The 24,623-nt window shown below is 41.7% G+C and overlaps 1 protein-coding gene across 1 annotated transcript in view; it reads right to left on the bottom strand.

Moving 5' to 3' along the window:
- The window catches only part of LOC106612532 (CUB and sushi domain-containing protein 1), a 200,871-nt gene that overhangs the window by 101,562 nt on the left and 74,686 nt on the right, over positions 1-24,623 (bottom strand). Inside the window, exons 21-24 of the mRNA XM_014213739.3 lie at positions 19,408-19,524; positions 16,359-16,472; positions 4,693-4,788; positions 2,471-2,674 (exon numbers count right to left, since the gene is read on the bottom strand). Of these exons, the coding sequence (XP_014069214.3) occupies positions 2,471-2,674; positions 4,693-4,788; positions 16,359-16,472; positions 19,408-19,524 (531 nt within the window). The remainder of the gene's footprint in view (positions 1-2,470; positions 2,675-4,692; positions 4,789-16,358; positions 16,473-19,407; positions 19,525-24,623) is intronic.

The raw sequence follows: 24,623 nt of genomic DNA, 5'->3' as shown, positions 1-24,623 counted from the left end.
GTAACCATGGTGAGACAAGACAACCAGGGTAAATTTGAATCATTTCAATGCAGAACATTATTGTGACTAAAGAATCCCCTCACTCACCAATATCTTAGTATGCTTATGGTAACTTACCAATGTAAAAATAATTACATATCTATTACATATTCTGTATGTTCTTAAAGAGAAATTCCACCACATTTCAACATCATATTCATAATTATTTCCAGCACCATACCGATGTCTACATAAAAAAACGGCGCATTCTTACGTTTTGTAGTAATTAAACATCTCAAGCACCATACTGGGGTCTACAGTCGTGGCCAAAAGTTTTGAGAATGACACAAATATTAATTTTCACAAAGTCCGCTGCCTCAGTTTGTATGATGGCAGTTTTCATATACTCCAGAATGTTATGAAGAGTGATCAGATTAATTGCAATTAATTGCAGTCCCTCTTTGCCATGCAAATGAACTGAATCCCCAAAACACATTTCCACTGCATTTCAGCCCTGCCACAAAAGGACCAGGTGACATGTCAGTGATTCTCTCGTTAACACAGGTGTGAGTGTTGACGAGGACAAGGCTGGAGATCACTCTGTCATGCTGATTGAGTTTGAATAACAGACTGGAAGCTTCAAAAGGAGGGTGGTGCTTGGAATCATTGTTCTTCCTCTGCCAACCATGGTTACCTGCAAGGAAACACGTGCCGTCATCATTGCTTTGCACAAAAAGGGCTTCACATGCAAGGATATAGCTGCCAGTAAGATTGCACCTAAATCAACCATTTATCGGATCATCAAGAACTTCAAGGAGAGCGATTCAATTGTTGTGAAGAAGGCTTCAGGGCATCCAAGAAAGTCCAGCAAGCGCCAGGACCGTCTCCTAAAGTTGATTCAGCTGCGGGATCGGGGCACTACCAGTACAGAGCTTGCTCAGGAATGGCAGCAGGCAGGTGTGAGTGCATCTGCACGCACAGTGAGGCGAAGACTTTTTGGAGGATGGCCTGGTCAAGAAGGGCAGCAAAAAGCCACTTCTCTCCAGGAAAAACATCAGGGACAGACTGATATTCTGCAAAAGGTACAGGGATTGGACTGCTGAGGACTGGGGTAAAGTCATTTTCTCTGATAAATCCCCTTTCCGATTGTTTGGGGCATCCGGAAAAAAAGCTTGTCCGGAGAAGACAGGGTGAGCGCTACCATCAGTCCTGTGTCATGCCAACAGTAAAGCATCCTGAGACCATTCATGTGTGGGGTTGCTTCTCAGCCAAGGGAGTGGGCTCACTCACAATTTTGCCTAAGAACACAGCCATGAATAAAGAATGGTCCCAACACATCCTCCGAGAGCAACTTCTCCCAACCATCCAGGAACAGTTTGGTGACGAACAATGCCTTTTCCAGCATGATGGAGCACCTTGCCATAAGGCAAAAGTGATAACTAAGTGGCCCAGGGAACAAAACATCAATATTTTGGGTCCATGGCCAGGGAACTCCCCAGACCTTAATCCCATTGAGAACTTGTGGTCAATCCTCAAGAGGCGGGTGGACAAACAAAACCCCACAAATTCTGACAAACTCCGAGCATTGATTATGCAAGAATGGGCTGCCATCAGTCAGGATGTGGCCCAGAAGTTAATTGGCAGCATGCCAGGGCGGATTGCAGAGGTCTTGAAAAAGAAGGGTCATCACTGCAATTATTGACTCTTTGCATCAACTTCATGTAATTGTCAATAAAAGCCTTTGACACTTATGAAATGCTTGTAATTATACTTCAGTATTCCATAGTAACATCTGACAAAAATATCTAAAGACACTGAAGCAGCAAACTTTGTGGAAATTAATATTTGTGTCATTCTCAAAACTTTTGGCCACGACTGTATGTATGTGAAAATGACGCATTTATAGTCATTGTAGAATAATAGTGAAGACATCAAAACTATAAAATAACACATATGGAATCATCAACACAACTGATTGGCTCAAACGCATTAAGAAGGAAAGAAATTCCACAAATTAACTTTTAACAAGGCACACCTGTTAATTGAAATGGATTCCAGGTGACTACCTCATGAAGCTGGTTGAGAGAATGCCAAGAGTGTGCAAAGCTGTCATCAAGGAAAATGGTGGCTACTTTGAAGTATCTCAAATATAAAATATATTTTGATTTGTTTAACACTTTTTTTTGGTTACTACATGATTCCATGTGCTATTTCATAGTTTTGATGTCTTCTTTCTTATTCTGCAATGTAGAAAATAGTCCAAATAAAGAAAAACCCTTGAATGAATAGGTCTGTACAAACTTTTGACTGTTACTGCATATTAAATATATAAATATATAAAGTTAAAGTATATTTTAACCGCAGATCGTATAAACGTGGTGTTGGAGATAATTAATATGAGGTTGAAAAGTAGTGGAATTGTCCTTTAACAACAACATTTATCCATCTTTAAATCAATCTCCACAAATGTGACTGCTTTGAGGAGGCTTACCAGCACAAGAGGGCACAGTATCATTCCACTGGGCTAGTGCGTTGGGGACCGCATTGCACTTGATGGCTTTGGATCCCTGTAGCAAATACCCTGGGTTGCACTCAAAGCGAACAACGGAGCCTGCGGAGAACTCGGACCCAATCCGTCTGCCGTAGCGTGGCTCTGGGACAGAGCTGCACTGCGTGTCACTGGTGCGAGGAACAGCTACAAACAAAAATAGTTCCCAGTGTTTTTAACACCTAGATGTGTGTTAACACAGGAAAATTGCAATACAATGTGATATGTCATTATGGGCATATGAGACCTTTGGAAGGACCCAAATGTATCATCAGCCATATATATTTTTTTACCTTTATTTAACTAGGCAAGTCTGTTAAGAACAAATTCTTATTTTCAATGACAGCCTAGGAACAGTGGGTTAACTGCCTTGTTCAGGGGCAGAACAACATATTTTTACTTTGTCACCTCAGGGATTTGATCTTGCAACCTTTCGGTTACTAGTCCAATGCTCTAGGCTACCTGCCACCCCGAAATGTGTGGCTAATGCATTCTGAATTAATAATGCATTACCATGTGTTATCCCTGTTATTCAGTCAGGAACATTTAGAACACCAAGGCATGGAAGATGACAATGAAACCAGATGTATATTTTATATTCAAACATGACTGGGTACAATCTGTACTATAGTACATTAAAAAAAGTATGTACCACTGCATGGCCTTGCCCCCTCTTATCTGACAGACATGCTCATTCCATACAACCCAGTGAGGGCGCTCTGCTCCCAAGGAGCCGGTCTGCATACTGTACCTAGATGCAGAACCAAGGCGGTTCTCTATTTTAAAACCCCTCAGTTATGGAACAGCTTCCTCTGTCAGGTAAGAGGTGCAGACACCATTGAGGTTTTTAAATCACATTTAAAAAAACAACCTTTTTAGCCTGGCCTTTAATCAATGATTGTTTTAGACATCCTCTGTGTTTAGTTTTATTTTATTAATAATTTTTACTTCCTCTTGTTTGCCTTTATTTTATGTAAAGTGTGTTGAGGTTTAAAATGCACTTGAAATAATTTTAGATTTTATTTATTAAAACAGTCTGCGTTCTCATAAACTGTTTTGCATTAATGAGTGCATAGCATTTTTTTAAACTTTAGGTTCAATTCAAGTCCCTGAACTGAATAATAGCTTGGTTTGCGCTGTGCCTGTATTCATCTAGACCTGATTCAAATACTATTTAATCTCTGTGGTATACCTTGGTGCCATATTTGAGGCCTTTACTGTTGGGCTGATATTATGTCTAATATTTCTAGATCTGTACAGGAGCAGAGAGTGCTCTGCAATCATCACTTGGATGCCTCCATGTACCAAACCAACTGTCCTAACTGTCAGGGAGTATTTTTCAAACACCCTTCAGTGCAGTACATCATCAAACAGTGAAGCAAGAAAACTGCAGACATAGTAAGCATGCTCTGGCAAACACTGTACAGTATACATGCTCAAATTCCTTCATGAAAGATTAAGATTTGAGATCATACATTTTTATAAGCCAGCTAGAAGTTTGAAAAGTTCATGTAATTCACACAGCTTAGTTATTACAACTTTCACAGAGAGAAAATGCTTAACGCGTCCTAAGGGTGGGCTATTATCTGCATCTGGAGAGAATCTCTAATTGACACTGAAATAAAGTAGGAATGACACCAAAAGCGTCATTGGAATTATTGAATCCAAAAATATTGAGTAAAAAAAAAGTTCATTCGTACTCCATTCTAGAAATGTTTTATAAAACGTGGGTTTCTATTTTATATATTCATGTGTGACATTTTCTATTGATTATGCAAGAGAGGGAGTCCTTGAATATTAGATATGACACTTTCAACACTATCTGTACGGAGGTTGTGAGCCCTTCTGCTCCTTGCCTACTACAGTAATGCAGATAGAAATCCCTTTTCCCATTACATTCCCTGCGCAGCTGTAATGATTAGAGTACTGGCCCCCCTAGGCTGCCATGGGGTAAGAGAGATAACGGCAAATCCCCTGAACAGCCTGACAACCATGAGAACAATAACACCAGAAGATAAGACCCTCTGGTGCCTGGGGTGGGAGGGCTTTAGGAGGCCTCCAGGACCCCCAGAAACACAACCACTGCCACAGGAGTAAAAACGGGGAGGAATTGTCATGCATGTGACCAGAGTGTGTGTATGTATTGCTACAGTACGTACACATACCTTGGTAAACAAAGTGGAAACCCCTGGCAGAAGGACCATTCTTTGCAGTGAATCGCACCATAATTTGGTTTGATGTGGCCAGGGGCAAGGTCTCTCCTACAAAAGAAAGGATAAAAATATGAAAATATACAGCATTTTTTTTAAACAATATGTTGACTTACAGTGTTAACCATCTGAAGCCAACAGTGCTCTTTCTTGATATCCCTGACCCTTCTTGTGTGCTATACGTAACAATACCTAGGCTGCTGGCTTCAATATACCAGCTCACATTCAAACGCTTGATGGGTAAATAGCATGCTGTTAGTAGTTTAACTTTGAAGTATTATGTATGCAGTAGAGAACTATTTTAATAATAAGGGGGCGAACAAAGTCTTATCAGTAATGAGAATGTTGGACAAGGAAACAACTTTTTATACACAATAGTAGGCCTGAGTCTTGACATTTTTCATCAGCCGTGATGAATGAGCTGGATGAAGAAAACATGGTAGGGAGTGTTTTCCTAATGGCTTGAACTTATTTGAAAGCCATGACATTTGAAAGCCTATAATAAGATAGAGTAGCTTATTGTGGGTGTGGCTAATGTAGGTGGCTAATCAGGCTACATTTAGGTGAAAACACCCAAAGCATTATGAACCTGTATGATGTAATGTATCATTATAATTCAAATGTCACCATGAATAGACAGTAAAAACACAAGTTATTTGTTGACAGAAACCCAGAGAAGATTAGTGTGCACGTCTTGGACATGTCAGAGGTAATTCATGTGTTATCTAATTCAGTAATAACCTTTTAATTTACATTTTCTATAGTACTCCACCAGGGTTGGGGCGTAACGGATTACAAAAAACAGTAACTGTAATCCGTTACATTACCAGCAAAAATATTGTCTTTGACCAGAAGTCAGAGACCACTATGATGACACACCAGTCCAAGCTACAGTCCAAGCTATGTCTTCCAATGGTACGACTGCTGTTGGCATCCAAAGATTATCCAACTTGAAAAAAAAGCTTGGAGGAAAGGATGACAGAAGTGGTGTAGTCTACGGCGATAAGGATATCACTTATCATTGTTATCTACATAGCACATTGATGTGAATCACACTGCTGCTCTCATTTAGCTATTTGCGCCTTACGGATTGTCGATGTTGTGGATGGCTGTTCACAAATCTAAATGTGCAATTGAACCTAATAATGGTTGAATTCAATAAGTTTAATCTGCCTATCAATCATTGTTTTTTAAATCAGCTGACAGCCAGATAAAAATGCACTCTTGCAACAGCTGCACAGTGCGGATCCCAGCCTATGGAATAAAAGTGGGGCTTTTATTGCTCAATGTAATTCATGCTGATAATAATTTTTTTATCCATAGGCTTCAAGGACACGTTCAAACTCGTACACTTTTGATAGACTTAAAGGGGCAACCTGCAGTTGTGACATACATTTTTGGACTTATAAAGTAAATATACACTACCATTCAAAAGTTTGGGGTCACTTAGAAATGTCCTTGTTTTTTAAAGAAAAGCACATTTTTTGTCCATTTTAAAATAACATCAAATTGATCAGAAATACAGTGTAGACATTGTTAACGTTGTAAATTACTATTGTGGCTGGAAACGGCAGATTTTTTATGGAATATCTACATAGGCATACAGAGGCCCATTATCAGCAACCATCACTCCTGTGTTCCAATGGCACGTTGTGTTAGCTAATCCAAGTTTATTATTTTAAAAGGCTAATTGATCATCAGAAAACCCTTTTGCAATCATGTTAGCACAGCTGGAAACTGTTGTTCTGATTAAAGAAGCAATACAACTGGCCTTCTTTCGACTAGTTGAGTATCTGGAGCATCAGCCTTTGTGTGTTCGATTACAGGCTCAAAATGGCCAGAAATAAAGAAATGTCTTCTGAAACTCGTCAGTCTATTCTTGTTCTGAGAAATGAAGGCTATTCCATGCGAGAAATTGGCAAGAAACTGAAGATCTCGTGCAAAGCTGTGTAGTACTCCCTTCATAGAACAGCGCAAACTGGCTGTAACCAGAATAGATATATATATATATAAAAGTTTACATACACCTTAGCCAAATATATTTAAACTCAGATTTTCACAATTGCTGACATTTAATCTTAGTGAAACGTCCCTGTCTTACGTCAGTTAGGATCACCACTTTATTTTAAGAATGTGAAATGTCAGAATAATAGTAAAGAGAATGATTTATTTCAGCTTTTATTTCTTTCATCACATTCCCAGGGGGTCAGAAGGTTACATACACTCAATTAGGAGACAGAAAATCCGTGAATACACTTTTATTGAGCATCCACAACGTACGAACACGGTAGGGCAGGGCGCATAAAAACAAATGCTCCAAAAACCCCAGCTCAAACACTAAGCAGGGATGCAGCCCACAATAACCTCTGCGGCCAAAAAAAAAACACAGGCAGAGGGAAACACTCGTTCCTCAAACGACATAAGTCCTGACACAGAACAATCACGCACAAAACACAAACCTACCTAGCTAGACTAAATACCCCCCCCCCACTAACAACTAATACAAAACAGGTGCGTGCCTAACCTAGACCTAACCAACAGAAAGTGAAACAGGATCGGTGGCAGCTAGTAGGCCGGCAACTACGACCGCTGAGCGCCACCTTCCGTCGGTGTCGTGACAATTTCGGGTAGCCTTCCACAAGCTTCCCCCGATATTTTGGGTGAATTTTGGCCCATTCCTCCTGACAGAGCTGGTGTATCTGAGTCAGGTTTGTAGGCCTCCTTGCTCGCACATGCTTATTCAGTTCTGCCCAACAAATGTTCTATAGGATTTAGGTCAGGGCTATGTGATGGCCACTCCAATACCTTGACTTTGTTGTCCTTAAGCCATTTTGCCACAACTTTAGAAGTATGCTTGGGGTCATTGTCCATTTGGAAGACTCATTTGCGACCAAGCTTTAACTTCCTGACTGATGTCTTGAGATGTTGCTTCAATATATCCACATAATTTTTCTACCTCATTATGCCATCTATTTTGTGAAGGGCACCAGTCCCTCCTGCAGCAAAGCACCCCCACAACATGATGCTGCCACCCCTGGGCTTCATGGTGGGGATGGTGTTCTTTGGCTTGCAAGCCCCCCCCCCCCTTTTTCCTCCAAATATAACGATGGTCATTATGGCCAAACAGTTCTATTTTTGTTTCATCAGACCAGAGGACATTTCTCCAAAAAGTACGATCTTTGTCCCCATGTGCAGTTGCAAACCGTAGTCTGGCTTTTTATGGCGGTTTTGGAGCACTGGCTTCTTCCTTGCTGAGTGGCCTTTCAGGTTATGTCGATATAGGACTCATTTTACTGTGGATATAGATACTTTTGTACCTTTTTCCTCCAGCATCTTCACAAGGTCCTTTGCTGTTGTTCTGGGATTGATTTGCACTTTTCACACGAAGTACGTTCATCTCTAGGAGACAGAACGTGTCTCCTTCCTGAGTGCTATGATGGATGTGTGGTCCCATGGTGTTTATACTGGCGTACTATTGTTTGTACAGATGAATGTGAGACCTTCAGGCGTTTGGAAACTGCTCCCAAGGATGAACCAGACTTGTGGAGGTCTACAATTTGTTTCTGAGGTTTTGGCTAATTTCTTTTGATTTTCCCATGATGTCAAGCAAAGAGGCACTGAGTTTGAAGGTAGGCCTTGAAATACATCCACAGGTACACCTCCAATTGACTCAAATGATGTCAATTAGCATATCAGAAGCTTCTAAAGCCATGACATCATTTTCTGGAACTTTCCAAGCTGTTTAAACGCACAGTCAACTTAGTGTATGTAAACTTCTGACCCACTGGAATTGTGATACAATGAATTACAAGTGATGTAATCTGTCTGTAAACAATTGTTGGAAAAATTACTTGTGTAATGCACAAAGTAGATGTCCTAACCGACTTGCCAAAACTATAGTTTGTTAACAAGAAATTTGTGGAGTGGTTGAAAAACGAGTTTTAATGACTCCAACCTAAGTGTATGTAAACTTACGACTTCAACTGTACAGTATATACACACACATATCCATTGATACTTGAAGAATATAACTTATAAATGCCTCATGAGCTTAGCTCAACTGTCACACTCCATGAGAACCCAGAATATAAGCTTGTTTGATAAATGTAAACAAACACTGTATAGCCTCATAACATGGTTAAAACAATAATTTTGATATCATGGATGGATGGTCAGTCCTTGCATCCATAGCTATGTCTATTAATCTGAGAGGGGTTACATTTCTCCTTACTCATCCCTCATCTTTTTACAAAACAGAGGGGTGACCGTTTTGTTGTTGTTTCAACAGCTATCAAGATATCAAAGTGTCACCAACAAAAAGTTAAACAATAAGCCTATAGCAAATGCAGCATATGGCATTCATTTTTCACATGTAAATAGCACTTACAGTCGTGCTCAAAGCATGCCATTCCATGAGCGCAGCATTTATTTTTCTACTCTAATCAATGAGCCCAATCAGTCCTCCATGACAACAAAATCATAAACAACAGAGTAGGGCTGGCTAATAAGTCCTTCATTTTGGGGTTATGCTCAGGTAAAACAATTTGGCTAATCTATACTTCCATATTTCCAAGTCCTACTCTTGAAGATCAAGGGGTATAACATTTATTGAAATGACTGGAATTCTGTTAGACTTTGGTTTTTAATGTAAACATATCATTTTATAGTATTATTATATGTAGTAGAAAGCGATGGGTTAGAGGAAGCCTACATAACCAAACCATAAAGCAAAATGTAACATCCATATATGGCCAGCTATGTAACCTTTAACATTGATTTATCCTGCAATAGATGTGGTTCAATTGGTAACATACATTTTTGTCTTCTTCTAAGGCCTCTTAAGGGGAAAGTAATATAATGTAATCAGATTACGTTACCGAGTTTGGGTTATCCAAAATTTACTTTACTGATTACAATTTTGGACAGTTAACAAGTAACTGTAACAGATTACACTTAGAAAGTAACATACCCAACCCTGTACTCCGCATACTGTATTACTGAATGCTGAAATCTAATGTTTTCAAAGACAAAGTAAAATCAAAGCATATTTCTTGGGAATATATGGTTGCACAGTAGAATAAAACAAATCTGAACCGTAAAAGGTGCCATAGAAACAGTTTATATTCATTGGCCCTATTCATCAACCCTCAAAATAATGTAATGTTGAGGGTGATTTCTGTTCAGAAATGTAACTACCTTCCCCAATGACAGCGATAAATCAGATGGGGACAGCAATTCTCAAATGTTATAAGTTGGCTTGAAATAATACAAATACAGAGCGAATTTTCTATAAGGCATATGACCGTTGAGCTTGGTGGAACAGACCTATCATTAAAAAAAACACTTGTTTATTTGTGATTGGTTCTATCTTCAGTGAATATTCCTTTCTTAAGTAGATACAGTACACAATGGCTGACATTTTGATAACACATACTTATTACGTCAAATAATATCAAGTCACACTCTTCCAGCTTGCATTTCAAAACAGATTTGGATTGCAACAGTGCCTTCGGAAAGTATTCAGACTAGAGGTCGAATGATTAATTAGGGCCGATTTTAAGTTTTCATAACAATCGGTAATCGGCATTTTTGGACGCTGATTATGGCCGATTACATTGCACTCCACGAGGAGACTGCGTGCAGGCTGACTACCTGTTGCGCGAGTGCAGCAAGGAGCCAAGGTAAGTTGCTAGCTAGCATTAAACTTATCATATAAAAAACTATCAATCTTAACATAATCACTAGTTAACTACACATGGTTGATGATATTACTAGTTTATCTAGCTTGTCCTGCGTTAATTTATCATCAAATCAGAGCCTACTTCACCAAACGGGTGATGATTTAACAAGCGCATTTGCGAAAAAAGTACTGTCGTTGCACCAATGTGTACCTAACCATTAACATCAATGCCTTTCTTAAAATCAATACACAAGTATATTTTTTTTAAACCTGCATATTTAGTCAATATTGCCTGCTAACCTGAATTTATTTTAAATAGGGAAATTGTGTCACTTCTCTTGCGATCTGTGCAAGCAGAGTCAGGGTATTTGCAGCAGTTTGGGCCGCCTTGCTCGTTGCGAACTGTGTGAAGACCATTTCTTCCTAACAAAGACCGTAATTAATTATGACTTTTATGACTTCAAGTCTATCAACTCCCGAGATTAGGCTGGCAAAACTATAGTGCCTATAAGAACATCCAATAGTCAAAGGTAGATGAAATACAAATGGTATAGAGAGAAATAGTCCTATGATTCCTATAATAACTACAACCTAAAACTTCTTAAGTGGGAATATTGAAGACTCATGTTAAAAGGAACCACCAGCTTTCATATGTTCTCATGTTCTGAGCAAGGAACTTAAACGTTAGCTTTTTTACATGGCACATATTGCACTTTTACTTTCTTCTCCAACACTGTGTTTTTGCATTATTTAAACCAAATTGAACATGTGTCATTATTTATTTGAGACTAAATTGATTTTATTTATGTATTATATTACGTTAAAATAAAAGTGTTCATTCAGTATTGCTGTGATTGTCATTATTACAAATATATAGAAATCGGCCAATTAATCGGTATCGGTGTCACGTCCTGACCATTAATAGGGGTTATTGGTTATTGTAGTTTGTTCAGGACGTGGCAGGGGGTATTTGTTTTATGTGGTTCGGGGTGTGTGTTTATGTAGAGGGGTGTTTGATTTATGTATTCCGGGGTTTTGGTCTATGTTCCGTGTAGTCATTCTATTTCTATGTTTAGGTAATTGGGATTGGGGCCTTCAATTGGAGGCAGCTGTTTATCGTTGCCTCTGATTGAAGGTCCTATAATTAGGAGTGTGTTTGTTATGGGAATTGTGGGAGGCTGTTCTTTGCACTGATGTGTTTGGCCTGCAAGACTGTTTGTTTGTTTATTGTTTTGTTTATTTAAGTGTTCACAATAAAAGTTAAGATGAGCACTCAACCCGCTGCGCCTTGGTCCAATTACTACGACGACCGTGACAGAACCTCCCACCACCAACGGACCAAGCAACGGGGTAAGGAGCAAAAAATGAATTTTGTGGACTATAAGGAGTACTGGACTTGGGAAAACATCTTGGAGGGTAAAGGATCCTACACATGAGAGGAGATCCAGGCTGGAAGGGATCGCCTCCCATGGAGAAATAGCGAGGGAGGAATGGCGAAGGTGGAGTGAAGACCGGGACTATTATATGAGAACACGGATGGCAAGAAAGCCGGATAGGTTTCCCCAAGAATTTTTTTGGGGGGGCACACGGGTAGTTTGGCTAGGGCAGGCAGTAGACCTGAGCCAACTATCCGTGTGTGCCATGCTCGAGTGAGCACTCAGTCCGTAGGGGTTGTGTGCTCCAGACCTCCAGTAATGCTTCACGGCCCAGTGTATCCTGTTCCCGCTCCTCGCACTAGCCCTGAGGTGCGTGTATCCAGTATGGCGTCTCCAAATCCAGCACCACGCACCAGGCTTCCAGTGCGTCAGCCCAGTCCAACTCGTCCTGTTCCTGCTCCTCGCACTAGCCCTGAGGTGCGTGTATCCAGTATGGCGTCTCCAAAGCCAGCACCACGCACCAGGCTTCCAGTGCGTCAGCCCAGTCCAACTCATCCTGTTCCTGCTCCTCGCACTAGCCCTGAGGTGCGTGTATCCAGTATGGCGTCTCCAAAGCCAGCACCACACACCAGGCTTCCAGTGCGTCAGCCCAGTCCAACTCGTCCTGTTCCTGCTCCTCGCACTAGCCCTGAGGTGCGTGTCTCCAGTCTGGCACATCCAAAGCCAGCACCACGCACCAGGCTTCCAGTGCATCAGCCCAGTCCAGTACGTCCTGTTCCTGCTCCTTGCATTAGCCTTCGGGTGCGTGTCTCCAGTCTGATACCTCCAGTACCAGCCCCACCCACCAGGCTTCCAGTGCGTCAGCCCAGTCCAACTCGTCCTGTTCCTGCTCCTCGCACTAGCCCTGAGGTGCGTGTCTCCAGTCTGGCACATCCAAAGCCAGCACCACGCACCAGGCTTCCAGTGCATCAGCCCAGTCCAGTACGTCCTGTTCCTGCTCCTTGCATTAGCCTTGGGGTGCGTGTCTCCAGTCTGATACCTCCAGTACCAGCCCCACCCACCAGGCTTCCAGTGCGTCAGCCCAGTCCAACTCGTCCTGTTCCTGCTCCTCGCACTAGCCCTGAGGTGCGTGTATCCAGTATGGCGTCTCCAAAGCCAGCACCACACACCAGGCTTCCAGTGCGTCAGCCCAGTCCAACTCGTCCTGTTCCTGCTCCTTGCACTAGCCCTGAGGTGCGTGTCTCCAGTCTGGCACATCCAAAGCCAGCACCACGCACCAGGCTTCCAGTGCGTCAGCCCAGTCCAACTCGTCCTGTTCCTCCTCCTCGCACTAGCCTTGGGGTGCGTGTCTCCAGTCTGGTACCTCCACTACCAGCCCCACGCATCAGGCTTTCAGTGCGCAGTTCCCGTCCAGAGCTTCCGATGACAGTACCCCGTCCAGAGCTTCCGACGACAGTACCCCGTCCAGAGCTTCCGGCGACAGTACCCCGTCCAGAGTGTCCGGCGATAGTGCCCCGTCCAGAGTGTCCGGCGACAGTGCCCCGTTTAGAGATGGCCCACAGTCCGGAACCAAGAGAGACGGCCCACAGTCCGGAACCAAGAGAGACGGCCTACAGTCCGGAACCGGCACAGCCAGAGTCGACCTACAGTCTGGAGCTCCCAGAGTCGACCTACAGTCTGGAGCTCCCAGAGTCGACCTACAGTCTGGAGCTCCCAGAGTCGCACTACAGTCTGGAGCTCCCAGAGTCGCACTACAGTCTGGGGCTCCCAGAATCGCACTACAGTCTGGAGCTCCCAGAGTCGCACTACAGTCTGGAGCTCCCAGAGTCGCACTACAGTCTGGAGCTCCCAGAGTCGCACTACAGTCTGGAGCTCCCAGAGTCGCACTACAGTCTGGAGCTCCCAGAGTCGCACTACAGTCCGGAGCGCCCAGAGTCGCACTACAGTCCGGAGCGCCCAGAGTCGCACTACAGTCCGGAGCGCCCAGAGTCGCACTACAGTCCGGAGCGCCCAGAGTCGCACTACAGTCCGGAGCGCCCAGAGTCGCACTACAGTCCGGAGCGCCCAGAGTCGCACTACAGTCCGGAGCGCCCAGAGTCGCACTACAGTCCGGAGCGCCCAGAGTCGCACTACAGTCCGGAGCGCCCAGAGTCGCACTACAGTCCGGAGCGCCCAGAGTCGCTCTTCTGCCCGAGGTCTACAGCGAAGCGCTTCAGGCCGAGGTCTACAGCAAGGAGCTTCAGCCAAAGGTATTCTGCGGGGGTGGATAGGTTAGGTGGTGGACTAAGGCCAGAACCTGAGCCACCTCCACAGTAGGAGGATTGGGGAGGGGGGGTGTAGCATGGGAACCGTCAGTGACGGCAGCCACCCTCCCTTCCCTCCCTTTTGTTTGGGGGGTTTATTTTGTGTTTTTTTTTGTATGAGGTGCATCCGGGGTCTGCACCTTGGGGGGGGCTACTGTCATGTCCTGACCAGTAATAGGGGTTATTGGTTATTGTAGTTTGGTCAGGACGTGGCAAGGGGTATTTATTTCATGTGGTTCGGGGTGTGTGTTTATGTGGAGGGGTGTTTGATTTATGTATTCCGGGGTTTTGGTCTATGTTAGTGTATTTCTATGTTCCGTCTAGTCATTCTATGTTTAGGTAATTGGGATTGGGGCCTTCAATTGGAGGCAGCTGTTTATCGTTGCCTCTGATTGAAGGTCCTATAATTAGGAGTGTGTTTGTTATGGGAATTGTGGGAGGCTGTTCTTTGCACTGCTGTGTTTAGCCTGCAAGACTGTTTGTTTGTTTATTGTTTTGTTTATTTAAGTGTTCACAATAAAAGTTAAGATGAGCACTCAACCCGCTGCGCCTTGGTCCAATTACTACGACGACCGTGACAATCGGCTTTTTTTGGTCCTCCAATAATCGCTATTGGCGTTGAAAAATCATAATCGGTCGACCTCTAATTCAGACCCTTTCACTTTTTCCACATTTTGTTAGGTTACAGCCTTATTCTAAAATTGATCAAATAAATGTTTTCCCTCATCAATCTACACTCAATGCCCCATAATGAGAAAGCAAAAACTGTTTTTTTATACATTTCTACTAATTTATTTAACAAATGAAACTGAAAATACACATTTACATAAGTAAATAAGTAAGACCCTTTACTTAGAACTTTGTTGAAACACCTTTTGCAGCGATTCCAGCCTCGAGTCTTATTGGGAATGACTCTACAAGCTTGGCACACCTGTATTTGGGGAGTTTCTCCCATTCTTCTCTGCAGATCCTCTCAACCTCTGTCAGGTTGGATGGGGAGCGTTGCTGCACAGCTATTTTCAGGCTCTCCAGAGAGGTTCGATCAGGTTCAAGTCCGGGCTCTGGCTGGGCCACTCAAGGACATTCAGAAACTTGTCCCAAAGACACTCCTGCGACGTCTTGGCTGTGTGCTTAGGGTCATTGTCCTGTTGGAAGGTGAGTTCAATCTTGGTTTCATCAGACCAGAGAATCTTGTTTCTCATGGTCTGAGAGTCTTTAGGTGCCTTTTGGCAAACTCCAAGCGGGCTGTCATGTGCCCTTTACTGAGGAGTGGCTTCCATCTGGTCACTCTACCATAAAGGCCTGATTGGTGGAGTGCTGCAGAGATGGTTGTCCTTCTGGAAGGTTCTCCCATCTCGACAGAGGAACTCAAGGTTCTTGGTCAGGGAGGTGACCAAGGTCCTTCTTCCCTGAGTGCTCAGTTTGGCCGGGCGGCCAGCTCTAGAAAGAGTCTTGGTGGTTCCAAACTTCTTTCATTTAAGAATGATGGAGGCCACTGTGTTCTTGGGGACCTTCAATGCTGCAGGAATGTGTTGGTACTCTTCCCCAGATCTGTGCCCGGACACAATCCTGTCTCGGAGCTCAACAGACAATTCCTTCGACCTCATGGCTTGGTTTTTGCTCTGACATGCACTGTCAACTGTGGGACCTTATATAGACAGGTGTGAGGTGTCCAATCAAGGATGATCAATGGAAACAGGATGCACCTGAACTCAATTTCGAGACTCAAAGCAAAGGGTCTGAACACTTATGTAAACAAGGTATTTCGTTTTTTTTATTTAATAAATTAGCAAAAATGTCTTAAAACCTGTTTTCACTTTGTCATTATGGGGTATTGTCTGTAGATTGCTGTGGATTTTTTTTTATGTCATCCATTTTTTAATAAGGCTGTAATGTAACAAAATGTGGAAAAAGTCAAGGGGTCTGAATACTTTCCGAGGGCATACAGAGCTTTTGAGATAAATGTGGCCACTGTATAAAGACTGACACCGTGTCTTGGGATACTCATTGAAGCAACGCTTATTTCCAAAATGGCTGCCCTTCCTGTTCTTGCATGGATAGAATGTCGCAATACTAATTACTGAAACTAAAACTTTTTGAATGAGACAGTAACAAGTGCCAACAGCAGTTACTAATACAGTTATCATGCAGAGGCATTTTGTCCTTGCAACACCTCTTCTGACTGCAAACAAAATCCACGTCTGAATGTTTTGTTCACTTAAAGACTATAATCAATGGAAGGAATGAAAAGCTATTACTTACCTGAGTGAAACCCAGCGAGGGAGCTTAGCAGCCTGGCATTCAGATTGGCTCCATCAAATAGTTCCACTGAGTCATTCATTGCTGTCTGAAAGTAGGCAAACTGCCCAAATACCACTGAGGAGGCAAAATGGGGACATCATACAGGTTCTCAGTACATGTAAAATGTGTCTACAAAACAATCACATCCCCAAATGGTAAATTGAGTGCTTAAATGGAAAATTGGGATTTGGTGTCTTGTCAACAATGACACAAAGCTAGCGTGCTAACCACTCGTCTACCAAAACCATTGTTGTTATACTGTAGGCTGGGGCTGACTCAGGTCTCAGGGTGGGTGATGTCACCACACAATGGGCTAGCCAACACTGTTTAAAACCTCTTGGGGCTAGGGGGCAGTATTGAGAATTTTGAAAAAAATATGTGCCCATTTTTAACTGCCTCCTACACCAACTCAGAAGCTAGAATATGCATATTATTGTTCAGGTTTGGATAGAAAACACTCTGAATTTTCTAAAACTGTTTGAATAGTGTCTAAGTATAACAGAACTCATATGGCAGTCAAAACCCTGAGACAAATTCTGACAGGAAGTGGATACCTGATGTGTTGAATTACCTTTAAGCCTATGCCATTGAAACACACAGGGGCTTATTAATCTTTGAGCACTTCCTATGGCTTCCACTAGATGTCACCAGTCTTTAGAAAGTGGTTTGAGTCTTCTACTGTGAGAACTGAACGAACAAGAGCCTTGGAACGGTGATGGCCGATTAGACTCTTGCGCGCGAGTTCATGTTGGGTACGCTCGTTCCAAAACGTTTTAAAAGAGAATGCAAACGTCCGCCTTGAATATTATTCATGTTCTGGTTAAAAAAGGCACTAATGATTTATGCTATACAACGTTTGACATGTTTGAACGAACGTAAATATTTTTTTTCCCCTCGTTCATGACGAGAAGTCCGGCTGGCATAGATCATGTGCTAACAACACGGAGCTTTTTGGACATAAATTATGAGCTTTTTCGAACAAAACTACATTTGTTATGGACCTGGGATTCCTGGAAGTGACATCTGATGAAGAGAATCAAAGGTAATGGATTATTTACATAGTATTTTCGATTTTAGATCTCTCCAACATGGCGGTTAGTCTGTATCGCAAAGCGTATTTTTCTGGGCGCAGTGCTCAGATTATTGCAAAGTGTGATTTCCCAGTAAGGTTATTTTTAAATCTGGCAATCCGGTTGCGTTCAAGAGATGTAAATCTATAATTCTTTGAATGACAATATAATATTTTACCAATGTTTTCGAATAGTAATTATTTAATTTGTTGTGCTGCTTGACTGGCGGTTATTGGAGGGAAACGATTTCCTCAACATCAACGCCATAGTAAAACGCTGTTTTTGGATATAAATATGAACTTGATAGAACAAAAAATGCATGCATTGTCTAACATAATGTCCTAGGAGTGTCATCTGATGGAGATTGTCAAAGGTTAGTGCATCATTTTAGCTGGTTTTCTGCTTTTGGTGACGCCTGTCTTTGAATTGACAAAACATTACACACAGCTAAATTCAATGTACTCTCCTAACATAATCTAACTTTATGCTTTTGCCGTAAAGCCTTTTTGAAATCGGACAACGTGGTTAGATTAAGGAGATGTTTATCTTTCAAAGGGTGTAAGATAGTTGTATGTTTGAGAAATTTGAATCATGACATTTAATTGTTTTCAAATTTGGCGGTCTTGATATTTCACCTGTTGTTGATTGGGTGTACCAGGGGTGGGACGCTTGCATCCCACATAGCCCATAGAGGTTAACTAGCGATTTCACATCTGCTACACCAGGTCATGCATGATAAACACACACTGAGGCATAGATACATATCTTATGCAGTTAGAGATGTTTTGGATGTCATACCTGCTGCATATCACTCACAATTAAGAAAGCATGACTTGTGTGAGTACAAACAAGAACCAGCGCCATCTCTAGCATACCTTGTCCATGATTCATCACTTCATGACTGGTCTATGCTTTCTATAAGCCTGAATATGAGGAGATTTCAGGGATGTCAATTTAAAATAGTCTAGAGAATTGTATTGGATTCACTGTCCACCATGCCTCCTAAAGGTCTCAACCAAAAATTTGATATCAGATAATTTCTTACATGCATGTGTTATATTGATTTGTCTTGCCATCCAGGTCTGCACTGTCATTTTGCACATACTGTACGTATATATTAGATTCTGTAACTACTATGTGCCCATCACATTGATATACAATTATTAGAGGTACACCATTTTTTTTTTTTTAAATAGGTCACTCTAATTATATCTACAGCCACCACACCCCATGTGCGTAATGGTCATTAAGGCGGGTAAGGCGGGTATTCCAAAAGTTTCCAAAGTAATCTTTTTTACTGATGCATAGGTTTTAACTCGGACCGATTTGTATGCATACAATATTTTCTGAACATATGTACCTTTAATTATGAATGAATATGCGCAAAAGTTAATTGAATTGTTTCCACACCCACCATGTGTCATGGGCATGATGGTCATGTGAGGTGAAATGTGTACTTTATATTTTGGGATGTGAGCACTCAGTCTGTTTTACCTGACGAAGATTTGTTTCGGATCTAAATGTCATCAATAAAGCAGGGAATTGGGAGCAAAAACAGTGTGCAGGCCTTCCTGTTCTAAGATTGAGGGGAGACCACTGGATTTTAGCTAACGATAACATTGCCATCAGTCTAATGTAAATGTGATGACATGATGATGATGGCTAAGCTGTTTCCTACTACATATTTGCCTACTTTAGCAATGTCATCACATTTCCAGGCCACCAGTGTAATTTAGGCAAAACAGTCATTAGCTCACGTTCTACTTTTGGACATTAATGTGACTACGGAGTCTGTAGAATGCTGATCACAATGGCAACGATGCGACCGAGTGACGGAGGAGCAACCCACGAATAGGCAGATAAATCAGAGGTGTAAAACTAGTCAAGCGTAGCATAAGTTTAAGTGTTGCATTAATAATGATGCATTTGATTAACCTCACCAAATTCTCCAGAGACAGTGATATAGTAGGAGCAGGTTTGCCCAGCAGTGTAGTTGTGGGGGAAGTTAGGAGATAGTACCACGCCTTCAGATCCATTATAATGGCCACCACATGGAGCTGAAAGACAACAAAACAACCTCAGTGTTACTCAATTCCCAGAGACAATATTCCTGAATGGACAAGCACCATGGATTAGCATGGGATAAAAGTCAGTGCACTAGCTGTGAGCTGTGGTGTTGGAACAAGAATGTTCTAGGATAGATCTAAACTCACTGTACAGAATATCAACAGTTTCAGACCAACATTAAGCCTATCAGTCCCGAGCAAAAATCTGCTTTTTATTTATCTGACTTTCATTTATCTGTATGTCCAGCCCTTATATTTACAATAAAGTGTTTTACCTATTTATTTTCAGGACAACCAGGCCACAAGTAAAACACAAACAATTTTAAATAAAGAGTTGCATTCATGAGTTGTAAAATATAAAAAGGTCAGCTAAAGAAAAAACGTGATACAAAGGAATTTATATGAATGCTGCAATTACAGAAATGTTTTTTCTCAGTGGAAAATGAATATCCAACTAGCAACTGTGTGGAGTATGTAATCTGTGACAGCAACTATGTGAGTTTATTACAGTATTATAGACACTACTTCCTTGGATTTCCTATGACCTATGTACATTTTACATTTACATTTTAGTCATTTAGCAGACGCTCTTATCCAGAGCGACTTACAGTAGTGAATGCATACATTTCATAAATTTTTTGTACTGGCCCCCTGTGGGAATCGAACCCACAACCCTGGCGTTGCACACACCATGCTGGCATTGCAAACACCATGCTCTACCAACTGAGCCACAGGGAACTAGAAGAACCCCTTACCTTCTAACGACTCTTGTGTAGCTTGTGAGCATCATAGAGCATGTGAGTGTTTGTGAGAATCTCAGATTTACATAGATAGCTTTTAATAGTTTGTAGCTCAAACTATTCAGACTCTACAGACGTTTTTGTAAAAAGACCCAGCCCGGGCCCCTTTGGGAACCGCCCTTGTCTCACAAACACCGCTCTAGCTCAGCCCCCGTTAATCACACATACAACTGATGCAGAAGAAATAGACATATCTAACGGTACAACCCAGAAGTCTGTAGCTCAAACACACAATGTTTAAAATAGGTATGCAGTCCAAATTGACTGGCGTGTTAAAGTTGCCCTTAAGCATGTGTAAATTCTTAATATGGCCTGTAATGGGTCCAGAGATGAAATATACTGATGTCAATGGCTCCATGGAAACACACGTGGCTTCACTTTAAAGGGGAATTTCACCCAGGCTCTGTCATGGCATATAGTCATTACGATATTAACAACATTACGTTTTTATCATAAACATCACAAGCTAACTAGCAAATTTAAATTTCACTGGTAGAATCGGGAAGTTTCGAATCCCTGTGTATTCGTCTGTTCATAGTGAACCACTAAGTGCTGCATTCATAGCGAATGCTGATACCGCCCGCTAGGTAGAGGAGGCTAATGGCATTGTTTACTTCGAACGACCAACACACAGTAATCTCAGAAATTCTCTAGGCAAGATTTTTGTGAAAATGTTTGTTTTTCAGTAATGTTTTCCATCATGCCCATGTAGTGTTCTGTGCATGGCTGTGCTAATTACAAACAAGCACAAAATTAGTTATCTTTCACCATCCTACCTACTAGAGATTCACCCCAATTCTGCCAGTGGCTTGCAGCTAACAAGAATGATGCGGTGACCAAATAATATCAGAGGGATTTTCAGGCTGAACTGATGGGGAATTCATTTCGACGACAACTGAGAAGTGATGCGATACGTCAATTTTGTTTCCTTCACAACAAAACAAAAGATTTGCAATTAAAGGTTACCTAATGTTAGCTAGCTTGCAAGGGTGCCTGGGTAAATTAGCTAGCTAGATAACGTTACAGTCCTGTATTGAACTTTCAAAGCCATCAGCTAAATCATATAGCTATCTTTTGGTTTCCATACTTTTGGTTTAAATTTTGCCTATGCTATGGTAGTCACTGCTAGACTGGTAGCTACCATCAGTAAAGTAAAAATGCTTGTTTGTGCTATCTTTGACTGGCGTTAGCTAACTTCAGCTAGCTAATGTTACCAAAAAAGAGTATCTCAATTTGGTAGCCATCTATTCCACCCTTGGATAATACTCCATTACTAAAAATAGAATAGTCAATATAGCTAACTCACTCTCTGTGTGTTGGTAGCAATGATGAATGTGCATAAATTGTCTATGGTTGGTTAGTTGATTCTCATACAGTCTCAGCTGCCAATTTAGTGACGCTAGTTAGCTAATAGCAAGCTGACAATATTGAAATGTCCATGTTAGGTATGCTTAGCTATAAACTATAAAAATAAAGAGAGTCACACACTCCATATATAAACTCCCAGTAATTTATTGGGTAAATCATCAACGTTTCGGCATCACTGTGCCTTCTTCAAGGTGAAGAAGGCACAGTATTAGAATAGCTAGCCATTCTAATAGAGATCAATACAATTAGTGGGGTGGTTAAATTGTGTATTGTTGTGTATTTTGTTGTAGGTGGTACAGAATTGGATTCTACCAACCCCTAGCTCCGCACAAGGTAAAGGTAAGTTGGCCAAAATATTTACAAGCTGATGGCTAAGATACACTATGCATGATATAAACATGAATTGGGTAGTGTTTGTATAATTTGTGTTATGGGGTTACAGGTTTAAAGGTACCCTGAGGACCACAGAGTAGCTTCCAGACCATGTAATTGTAACAGGGTTGGTTATGTTTCCATTTGCCTCTAAAGAAATGTGTATTTAATGTTCAAGCATTCTTATTGGTTGGTTCAACTCTGATGACAATAAGGCGTGTTGTGATTGGCCCCACTTGCAGCTAGCGGGAGATCGCGAACGTCAGGTCTTCCCAGTATGAAAATGTGATGCAAGGGGTAGGTCACGTTCTGAATACTGTTTTATATTTTATATTTTACAATGTGTACAAGTTTGCTGTACGTTACTGATTTATACATGTGTGGGTATATGGTACCTGTTAGGGATTGAGGGGCTTTCTGGGATGTGCTTTGGCATATGATTGCTGTAAATAAGTGTGTTAGCTAGCATACACCGATGTAATGGTCACATAAGCCCACTGCTAACACAGTTGTCTTCATGCTACATATTTTGCCATCGACAGCCATCAATATCGTTAAGCCCTGCACAACTAACGTGCTGTTTCCCATTTAACAACAGGTATTTACACATGTTGTATTTTTGTATTTTGTTTGCCCAGTATGAAAATTTGAGGCAAGGGATTTTGCCATCGACAGCCATCAATATCGTTAAGCCCTGTACAACTAATGTGCTGTTTCCCATTTAACAACAGAAATAAATGATGCTCAACTGGGACCACTGGCTGATGTGATTTATTAGGAGAAAACACAATGCAAGGAGAGTACGATATACATCTGTTACATAATCAATTTAGTCTATACCTCTTCTCCTTTTAACCGGAGTTTTACAAAAAAAGGTATCTGGAGCCATTCCACAGTGCCCTGCTGAAAAATACCCCAAAGCGGGGGCATTTTGGGCACACAAGCATGACTGAGCGGACACACCTTACGGTTATGGAGCACAACAAGATTGTGGGACAGAAACCAGCAAGAGATACTGAAAGGTATAAAATCAAGACTACAACAGTAATGACACAACCATCTCATTCATCTCTCTGCAGATTGTCTAACCACAATACAATGACATGTCTACCCCTGCAAAGGGCTACTATTGACAAGAATGATCTGTCAAAGTCAATGGGCTGGGGGAGGTTTACAGGCAGTACTTTGAGATGAGGAAGGGGGTTTTGGTTGTGCAGCGTTGTGCTTAGACAGTAAATGTTTTGTTGTGTATATGAGCGATTGACATGCCATTTCTCTTCAATCTCCCATACACAACAATTAATATGTGTAAGAACTGTCTTCCTAAGACTATTTACACCTTCTTTAGGGAGAGCCCATCCCTTCGTTGACTGATCTTTCCTCTCAAAAGCAGCTCCCAATGTCCCCTCATTGTCCCTAAACAATACGCTAGCTGGTCTCATTTGGTTGATACCTTTACCAAAAGGTGTGTTGGCCTACGTCCCTTCCACAAAAAGTGCAAAATGCTAAGACCACATCCATGTCTTTCCAGGAGACATGCAGTACCAGCAAATCTTCTGCAAGAAGACCATACAGTTGGTGGTTAAGTAGCCCTACACCACTTTCAGCAGAGTTTTATCCATAAGCACAAAGAATCTCAGCTTCCCCAGCCCAACATTGCCAGTGTACAGAAGCCAGATAAAGGACTATGGCTGCCTTTACACAGGCAGCCCAATCAGATCAGTTCTGACAGATCTGATGTGATTAAGACCAATTAATTGGGCTGCCTGTGTAAACGCAGCTAGTGTGGTTCAGCATGGTTCAGCATGTGTTTCAGACCATGTAGAAAAGGGCTCTCCAACCCTGTTCCTGGAGAGCTACCCTCCTGTAGGTTTTCGCTCCAACTCCAGTTGTAACTAACCTGGTTCAGCTTATCAACCAGCTAATTATTAGAATCAGGTGTGCTAGATTAGGATTGGATTGAAAACCTACAGGATGGTAGCTCTCCAGGAACAGGGTTGGAGAGCCCTGACGTAGAACCACCATAAAATAAATATGGATCTTTTCTATCAATCTTTGAAATGTGTCTGCCTTTATGGATTCACATAAGATATTTATATAAACTGTACAGGGGCCAAGGCTCTGTAGCATCAAACAGATGCTAGACATTAAGATATCCAACATTTTTTGTTTTTTTGTCAAAATCTAAAATACAGGAGAGTGTCCACTATTTAATGCTACCTCAAGAGAACTGGGTATTCAAAAACAATGTTATATGGTAAAAGTAACATAAAAAAAAAAATAGTATGAACAGTGTAGTACAGTTCAGTGTTGCCCTAGTGTGTCAGGTGTAGAGACACACAAGTGCAGAGAACTGTAGCTACAGATTGTTACACCAGATAATGTGATTTACCCAAAGACATCTTGTCTATTTGACATCTTGTCTATTTCAGGTCTTCTCTCATTGATCGAGACAGGTGGGTGTCTACCCCAAAGTACTGCATGTCATGATGACAGAGACCTGTCTCGATCAATGTGTGAGAAGACTTGAAATAGACACAATGGCGGTGC

The sequence above is a fragment of the Salmo salar genome, chromosome 01 (assembly GCF_965601325.2).
Source record: "Salmo salar chromosome 01, fSalSal1, whole genome shotgun sequence".
In the NCBI taxonomy this organism is placed as follows: domain Eukaryota; kingdom Metazoa; phylum Chordata; class Actinopteri; order Salmoniformes; family Salmonidae; genus Salmo; species Salmo salar.
This window is presented reverse-complemented; position numbering and strand designations above follow the sequence as displayed.